The sequence below is a fragment of the Parasteatoda tepidariorum genome, chromosome 7, assembly GCF_043381705.1.
Source record: "Parasteatoda tepidariorum isolate YZ-2023 chromosome 7, CAS_Ptep_4.0, whole genome shotgun sequence".
Taxonomy (NCBI): Eukaryota; Metazoa; Arthropoda; class Arachnida; order Araneae; family Theridiidae; genus Parasteatoda; species Parasteatoda tepidariorum.
In genome coordinates this window covers 33,296,875-33,306,776 of record NC_092210.1, presented here as the reverse complement: position 1 = coordinate 33,306,776, position 9,902 = coordinate 33,296,875, and the positions used below count along the sequence as shown (strand labels likewise).

Genomic DNA, 9,902 nt, shown 5'->3' with positions numbered 1-9,902 from the left:
TTCAGAACTCTACATTAAAACCAGGCAAGAACCAATCACCATCAGTATAAAAAGAAAAAAAAAATGGAAATGGATAGGTCACGTATTGAGAATGCCTCCTACGAGAATACCATCAGTAGCTATTACTTGGGCACCAGAAGGCAAACGAAAAAGAAGCAGACCCATGCAAACATGGAGACGAAAAAAGACAGGGAGGATGGACGAGCTGGTCCGAGGCGAGATCGTATGCAAAAGATCGAGTGAGCAGGAGCAAGAGCCTTATGGGTAAGGTGACCAGACGTCCCCGATTTCTGGGGATTGTCCCCGGCGAGGACCTCGTGTCCCTGGTCGGTTTGCATCCCCGGTTATAAAATTGAAAAAGTTTGTGTAAAACATTTGATAAAAATATGTTATATGTAACTTTTATTTTCTCAAAAATTTGCATACAAATTAATGTAAGCATTGAAAATTAAATGTAAACTAGTTTTTAAGAACACACTATAACTTATACTACAGAAATTTTGGAACACATAACTTTAATATCTAGTTATGTTTACATTTTTACTAGGCTGTACGCCAGACATGTTTATGTAAGAAAAGAAGTTTAAAACAAGACGTAACATGAATATTAGTTGCTTTTAAAACAATTAATATCTTGGGTTATATAAACTGCCAATATTAGCTAATTTCCACTAAAAACAACAACAATTACTACATTTCCGTTTTATTTTAGAAAAATAACTAAAACATTTTATAATCAGGTAAACATTTTATAAATATCTAACCAATAAAGTATAAAACCATTTTTTATGAAATAGTTATTATTAACACTTACGACTAATTAACTTTTATAAATTCAAATTATTCTACATTTTGAAAACCTCATAATTTGTTATCGTAATAGATATTTAGAAAAATATTTTTATTTCTTTAAAATAGATGTCAATATGGCAACAGAAATAAAAAAAAGAAAATGCCATTATTTGGATGATTGGAAAAACGAGTTTCCATTTATTGAACCGAATCCTGATAATTCTTCCAAAGTAAAATGTACAATGTGTGGAGCAACGTTTTCAGTTGGAAGTGGAGGACGAACAGCTATAGCAGATCACATTCTTACAATTAAACACAAAGAAGCTTTGGCAGCAAAACCAAAAGCGAAATCTGTCAAACAGTTTTTTTGTAAGCTGGAACCATCCAAAGAAGAGTTTGACTTAGCAACATATGAAGGAACGCTTGCATTTCACACCATTCGTCACAACCAATCGTTTCGCAGCATGGACTGTACTTCAAATTTACAGAAGAAATTTGTAGACAAGAAATTTTCTTGTGCCCGAACAAAATGCGAAGCTATCGCTGTCAATGTTTTTTCTCCGTGGGCATTTCTTGAATTGAAGAAAGATTTACAGTCTGTTCAATTTGTAACAATATCTTACGATACTTCCAATCACAATCATGTAAAATTACTTCCTATTTTAGTGCGGTATTTTCAGTGGGACTGTGCTAAAGATCCAATTAATAATAAACTTGTATCACTAAACGAAATTAAAGGAGAAACTGTAAAGATTTTATCTTCAGAAATATTAAACGCACTATTCGAGTTCCAATTGAAGGATAAAATGGCTGGTTTGTCTGCGGATAATACTAACACTAATTTTGGAGGATTGTTAAGAAGAGGAACAGAAAATGTTCATACTAAACTTCAAACTGAGTTAGGAAGAGATATTTTTGGTTTTGGGTGTAATGCGCATATTATACATAATGGCGCTAAAACTGCTTTTGATTGTTTGCCTGTAGATATTGAAGTTATGGTATCTAAACTTTTTAGTTATTTTAAAATTTACACAGTCCGAATTGAAAGACTGAAAGAATTTTGTGAGTATGCTGACCAAGAATATCATAAAATTTTAGGACACATTCATGTTAGGTGGTTGACATTACTTCCTGCTGCAGAAAGAATTCTTAAAATTTATTTATCTCTTAAAGAATTTATGTTGTCTGAAAAAAAGTGCCCAAAAATCTTGAAGAATTATTTTGAGAGTGAAACAACCGAGTTATGGTTGTTTTTTGCGCATTCGCATGCTGCAATTTTTAATCAAAGCATCTTGAAAATTGAAAGCGATGACAAATGTGTTATTGAATCTGGAGCGGTTGTCAAGGATTTGATATTTAAATTGAAAGCACGAAAGAATGCCAAATTTGTTCCACTTGTTGTAAAACCTGAATTGACTAAATTGATTGCTGAGAATATCATTACTGAAGATTCTTATTTAGAAACGTCGAAAGAATTCTATGAAGCTGCGATTTCATATTTAGAAGCTTGGAACGATAACAACGATGATATGTCTGATTTGAAGTGCCTTCTTTTAGATTGTAAGCCTTCACGGTCTGAATTCGACGAGGCAGTTCTGTCTCTCTCTTCAAAATGTGCAATTTTGAATGTTAATTCCGACGATTTATTTGACGAGTTTACTTATCTTGAAGGTTATTTGGATTCAAAAGACGATAAATGGTACCAATCCGTACACATAACAGACAAATGGCGCGAAATAAACAATTATTTTCAAAAAAACAATATACCATTTACAAATATCAAAAGAATTGTTGAGCTTGCAATGTGCTGGCCAAGCAGCAATGCGCCTGTAGAACGGGTATTTTCGCGCATAAATAACTGTTGGACTAAAGAAAAATCGCGAATGGATGTGAATACAGTGAAAGCGGTTTTATCTGTACTGATTAATTTTGATTTTTCATGTGACATATTTATCAATTACTCGAAAAAAATCCTGAAATTTTAAAGAAGATTCATTCTTTAGAAAAATACGGTGTTTAGAAGTAGTATAATTTTAAAAGCACTACAATTAACAGATTTTAAAATTGTGTAAAAATGTTATGATCATGATTTTAACGATATAATTTATAGACTAAATTATAAAAAAAATGTAAAAGAAAAAAAATAAATATTTTTTAAGATAAATGATCAAATTTTTTTTTCAATTTTTTCTGTCGATAAAATTTGGGGGGGGGATAGAGATGAGTGTCCCCGGAATTGCCCGAAAAAATCTGGTCACCCTACTTATGGGCCACCGGGCACGAAGTAGGGTAAGTAAGTAAGCTTGATTCTTTATAAAGCTTGCTTACTCAATGTTAGTCATGTAAAAAGAAATAAACTGTAAATGCCATGATGACTCTTATTGTATTGTATCTCTCTCACTGGAGGTTTCAAATGTTCAAAGAGGTTTAAGAGAATCTTCCAGAAAAATATTGTCATACAACTACAGGCATTACATAATCTTAGATATTTGATTTAATATTTGTTTTTTCTTTTAAAATCCTTTTCTCAATATCTATGACAGCTAACTTTTTATTTCAATTCAAGTGTACAACCTATCTTCATTCAGTGTCATAACAATCGGATATCGAAAATCTATTTTTAATTTCTAATCTATCTACAGTTTAAAAAATCTATTTTAAACTGTAAATATATTACTGATTAAATATAGATATGATTAGTGGTTCCAAAAACCCTGACTGTCCTTAAAAAAACGTCCTAATTCTCGGAACCCTTGTGACTTTACTACCTTAGAGTTCCACGGAACATTGTTTAGGAACCACTGGTCAAATTACATTAACAGTTATTTGAAAGAACATTGAATTGTATTTAAAACGTGATATATTTTAAATCTTCAATATGAATCTTCAATATGATGCGTGGTAAATAAAACCAGGAAACTCCGAAGATTATAGAAACGTCTCCAATAGATATGGATCTTAAATTGACGTCTTTAACGAAATTAATAGAAACGTCTCCAAGAAATTTATACTGTCGAGTTTTCTTGCATTGTTTTTTTACAAAAACTTTATTTTAAATTTTATTTTCATGAAATACTCAATTTCAATCTTCAACAGATTTTGTGATAAATCAGAAAAACCCGAAGCTAATAGAAACGATTCCAATACATATGAGTCTCCCATAGGCATCTCCAACGAAATTAACTGAAACGTCTTCAAATAAACGTCTCCAACAAATTTACAATGTCGAATTTTGTTGCATTGCTTTTTTTTACGAAAACATTTATTCTAAATTTTATTTTAATGAAATATTCAATTTCAATTTTTAACTGATTATGTGATAAATCAGAAAAATCCGAAGCTAATAGAAACGATTCCAATACGTATGAGTCTCCAATAGACGTCTCTAAAGAAACTAACAGAAACGTCTTCAAACAAACGTCTCCAACAAATTTACAGTGTCAAATTTTCTTGCATTGCAAAAAACTTACAGTGTAGAATTTTCTTGCATTGCTTTTCATATAAAGTTATATTTTATTTTAATCAAATCTCCTTAATCAATCTTCAATAAATTACGTTATAAATACACTCAAGAAAATCCGAAGCTTATGGAAACATCTTCGATAGATATGAGTCTCCAATAGACGTCTCTAAAGAAACTAACAGAAACCTCTTCAAACAAACGTCTCCAACAAATTTACAGTGTCGAATTTTCTTACATTGCTTTTCATATAAAGTTATATTTTATTATAATCAAATCTCCTTAATCAATCTTCAATAAATTACGTTATAAATACACTCAAGAAAATCCGAAGCTTATGGAAACATCTTCGATAGATATGAGTCTCCAATAGACGTCTCTAAAGAAACTAACAGAAACCTCTTCAAACAAACGTCTCCAACAAATTTACAGTGTCGAATTTTCTTACATTGCTTTTCATATAAAGTTATATTTTATTATAATCAAATCTCCTTAATCAATCTTCAATAAATTACGTTATAAATACACTCAAGAAAATCCGAAGCTTATGGAAACATCTTCGATAGATATGAGTCTCCAATAGACGTCTCTAAAGAAACTAACAGAAACCTCTTCAAACAAACGTCTCCAACAAATTTACAGTGTCGAATTTTCTTACATTGCTTTTCATATAAAGTTATATTTTATTATAATCAAATCTCCTTAATCAATCTTCAATAAATTACGTTATAAATACACTCAAGAAAATCCGAAGCTTATGGAAACATCTTCGATAGATATGAGTCTCCAATAGACGTCTCTAAAGAAACTAACAGAAACCTCTTCAAACAAACGTCTCCAACAAATTTACAGTGTCGAATTTTCTTACATTGCTTTTCATATAAAGTTATATTTTATTATAATCAAATCTCCTTAATCAATCTTCAATAAATTACGTTATAAATACACTCAAGAAAATCCGAAGCTTATGGAAACATCTTCGATAGATATGAGTCTCCAATAGACGTCTCTAAAGAAACTAACAGAAACCTCTTCAAACAAACGTCTCCAACAAATTTACAGTGTCGAATTTTCTTACATTGCTTTTCATATAAAGTTATATTTTATTATAATCAAATCTCCTTAATCAATCTTCAATAAATTACGTTATAAATACACTCAAGAAAATCCGAAGCTTATGGAAACATCTTCGATAGATATGAGTCTCCAATAGACGTCTCTAAAGAAACTAACAGAAACCTCTTCAAACAAACGTCTCCAACAAATTTACAGTGTCGAATTTTCTTACATTGCTTTTCATATAAAGTTATATTTTATTATAATCAAATCTCCTTAATCAATCTTCAATAAATTACGTTATAAATACACTCAAGAAAATCCGAAGCTTATGGAAACATCTTCGATAGATATGAGTCTCCAATAGACGTCTCTAAAGAAACTAACAGAAACCTCTTCAAACAAACGTCTCCAACAAATTTACAGTGTCGAATTTTCTTACATTGCTTTTCATATAAAGTTATATTTTATTATAATCAAATCTCCTTAATCAATCTTCAATAAATTACGTTATAAATACACTCAAGAAAATCCGAAGCTTATGGAAACATCTTCGATAGATATGAGTCTCCAATAGACGTCTCTAAAGAAACTAACAGAAACCTCTTCAAACAAACGTCTCCAACAAATTTACAGTGTCGAATTTTCTTACATTGCTTTTCATATAAAGTTATATTTTATTATAATCAAATCTCCTTAATCAATCTTCAATAAATTACGTTATAAATACACTCAAGAAAATCCGAAGCTTATGGAAACATCTTCGATAGATATGAGTCTCCAATAGACGTCTCTAAAGAAACTAACAGAAACCTCTTCAAACAAACGTCTCCAACAAATTTACAGTGTCGAATTTTCTTACATTGCTTTTCATATAAAGTTATATTTTATTATAATCAAATCTCCTTAATCAATCTTCAATAAATTACGTTATAAATACACTCAAGAAAATCCGAAGCTTATGGAAACATCTTCGATAGATATGAGTCTCCAATAGACGTCTCTAAAGAAACTAACAGAAACCTCTTCAAACAAACGTCTCCAACAAATTTACAGTGTCGAATTTTCTTACATTGCTTTTCATATAAAGTTATATTTTATTATAATCAAATCTCCTTAATCAATCTTCAATAAATTACGTTATAAATACACTCAAGAAAATCCGAAGCTTATGGAAACATCTTCGATAGATATGAGTCTCCAATAGACGTCTCTAAAGAAACTAACAGAAACCTCTTCAAACAAACGTCTCCAACAAATTTACAGTGTCGAATTTTCTTACATTGCTTTTCATATAAAGTTATATTTTATTATAATCAAATCTCCTTAATCAATCTTCAATAAATTACGTTATAAATACACTCAAGAAAATCCGAAGCTTATGGAAACATCTTCGATAGATATGAGTCTCCAATAGACGTCTCTAAAGAAACTAACAGAAACCTCTTCAAACAAACGTCTCCAACAAATTTACAGTGTCGAATTTTCTTACATTGCTTTTCATATAAAGTTATATTTTATTATAANTTGCCATCAGTGGATATTTCATTAGCAATTTTTTTAAAAAATTTCTTCAACAAATACGGAGAAATTTGAGAATATACATCTAAACAGGAGATAGTCGTAAAATACGGGATTCTTCGTTAAAAAACAGGAGACTCGGCAAGTATGTATATATATATAAGGACTTCAATAATAATAACTCAATTTTTGATAAAAGCTCTAAAAATGTACACTTTATGGCATTTGATAACAAAATACACTATATATATAAATTATGATTAGAAATATAAATAATTTAATTCACATATGTCAGAATAGGAATATCTTTATGATAAGTTCATGATCGAAAATAAATAATGAAAACAAAATGAGAATCAAGCAGACTAGTACACAAACAACCTATTATAAACTATATACGAACTATAAACTACAAATATGTTACACAAACAAACAATAATAAAAAATTCAAACTATCTTTACATTTTCTTGCATAACTTTCATTCTAAATAAGCTTAGTTTAATACTAAAAAGAGGTGTTCCAAAAGTAAAACTATTTTTTTTAGTTTTGCATAAAACAGATAAAAATTATATTTTTAAAATATCTTTTTCAGGATTTACGTTTGAAATTTATTTCCATATATTGTAGTCACCTTATGCACATTACATTTTAAAAGAGAAATGCTGAAATGGTAATCAGTCTTCAGCATACAATGAGTAGTTGTACTTTCATTTAAAAGTTACATTTATTTTCTTTTATATCTTAACTTTGATTTATCGATTCGTGTAAAAAAGTATCACTAGTTACAATGTAAATATGGAGAACAACCTCTTCTTTTCTTTTCCAACTTTTTCTATTGATTTTTTTTAACAAAATTTTGATACTCACTAATTTAAATATTGTATTAGCTAATTCAATTTGGCTACACATTTCTTTCTCTTGTAAGGCTCTATAAACACAAGCCAAAATAATAAACATGTAACCATACTAAGTCTGAACAAAATAAATGTAATACTAATATATTCAGTATGTAGTGTGTCTACCACTACAAAAATACAATTTCAATTCACTAGTAAATAAGACATGTTAACTGGATTCAATGTTGGGGTACCTTTTCATACACGAAGGTTAACATGGTCGAAAACAACTATCCCCACATTAGTGTCCTTCGGACGTGATGTGAACATGCCTACCTTGACAGAATCTCCCACTTTGAAATGAACTCGCCTATCTTAACAGTAATGCCCATTTCAATTTGAACAGCCCTACTAAGATGGATGGTCCACAATGAACAGTTGACTTGCTACTTGTGACTGTGACATTATCCACATCCTTGAGCTGTTGCTTCTCAGTCTCGATCACACATAACTTACATATACACTCGTCTGCTAAAGCACTTGTACATAACACAAAAGCGACCATGACAGTGAACTTAATACAGCTCTCCCGGCTTCTCACTATCAGCAATGAATCAACTAGTGGTTCATTGAATTCTATCACACATATAATTCGGGTAGGGGAGTACTCTAGGGTGTCTACCACTAAAAGAATACAATTCCAATTTCCTAGTATATAAGACATGTTAACTCGATTCTATGTTGGGGTACCTTTTCATAGATGAAGGAAGGTTGACATGGTCGATAACAACTCTCCCTACAAGTATTTTAGTTTTACAAAAGAAATCTGAAATCTGACTCAATAACTAAATTTTTAAAATCAATATCCAAAAGTATAACTAATAATTCAAAACTTGCAATATACAAAACCTAGTATTATAAGAATGTGTAGTTTATTATATTAGAGAATGATAAAGCAAAATCAGTGTATTCTTTGGTAAGCCATGTGCAAGATTTAAAAACTCTACTTTTTAAGAATGCCCCTTTAGTTTTATCTTCAAATAAATAAAAATGAAGTAAACAAATTTCCTTATGCCACACTAACAAAAGTATTACAAAGTTTATGCTTATAATTATCAGGTAGCTATAAGAAGTACTTAAAAAAATAACTGTAATTTAAACTGAATTTAAGATTCCAAAAGTTTAGATTACAGATTATACTGCATTAAGGAATCACATTTGAAATTGTTTTTTGTGCTTAAAATTAAACAGTTAGGAGAATTTTAATTTTTCAATTACTTTTTTTTAATAACACAAAGAGATATAACAAAATGGCTAGGAATAGATATGCAAAACCAAGAAAAATAAATAGATAAAAGCAATTACCTGGACATAAAATAGACCACCAACTGCTAGAACAACACCTAGAGCTAATCCAAGACTAAATACAGTGAAGCCTAACTGATATATTGTAAGATAAACAACATATCTTCTATCTCCATGTAAAAAGTACCAGTTCTGAAAGAAGCAATAAAAATAAAACCATTAAAGAGTTTATAAAAACATGAGTTCTATAACTGCTCACAAAATTTTTTCAAACAAACCAAAACCTAACTTCAAACTTCTAATTAAAAAAATCAAAAAAATATTATTTATTTTAATATTTAATATTTCTTTTGAGCATCAAGAATATAATGACAATTTAACAGGTTTTCTTTTTAACTGATTTAATTCAGCATTTTAAATGATTATATTAATTTCAATAAGATATTAATTAATAATTTATTAATTTAATAAGATATATATTCATTTTCATTTATATTCATTTTATACATTAATATTCTTTATCTACTTATTTAGTAAAAAACCATGTTCTCCAAATATAGAAAAAAGAAAAAGATATCTTAAAGGCCAAGTGTTATCAATATAGTTGTAGCGTATCTACCACTACAAAATTACAACTACAATTCACTAGTATATAAGACATGTTAACTCGACTCTATGTCAGGGTACCTTTTCATAGATGAAGGTTGACATGATCTGTAACTACTCTCCCCACATTGGTGACCTTCGGACATGATGTGAACACGCCTACCTTGGTAAAAACGCCCACTTTGATCTGGATACGCCTACATCGGCAGTAACGCCTACTTCGTTGGATGGTCCACATTGAACAGTTGACTTGCTACTTGTGACTGCATCATTATCCACCTCCTCACGCAGTTGCTACTCAGTCTCATCTCGATCACACACAACG

The 9,902-nt window shown here is 30.0% G+C and overlaps 2 protein-coding genes across 2 annotated transcripts in view; one reads left to right on the top strand and one right to left on the bottom strand.

Annotated features, from left to right (window-relative positions):
• The first annotated feature begins 257 nt into the window (after window positions 1-257).
• Window positions 258-9,902, top strand: part of LOC139426007 (uncharacterized) — a 491,229-nt gene continuing 481,584 nt past the window's right edge. Inside the window, exon 1 of the mRNA XM_071183256.1 lies at window positions 258-3,076. Within this exon, the coding sequence (XP_071039357.1) occupies window positions 927-2,777 (1,851 nt within the window). The 5' untranslated portion in view covers window positions 258-926 and the 3' untranslated portion in view covers window positions 2,778-3,076. The remainder of the gene's footprint in view (window positions 3,077-9,902) is intronic.
• The window catches only part of LOC122268760 (palmitoyltransferase ZDHHC6), an 8,700-nt gene continuing 6,745 nt past the window's right edge, over window positions 7,948-9,902 (bottom strand). Inside the window, exon 4 of the mRNA XM_043039008.2 lies at window positions 7,948-9,163. Coding sequence (XP_042894942.1) covers window positions 8,981-9,163 — 183 coding nt within the window. The 3' untranslated portion in view covers window positions 7,948-8,980. The remainder of the gene's footprint in view (window positions 9,164-9,902) is intronic.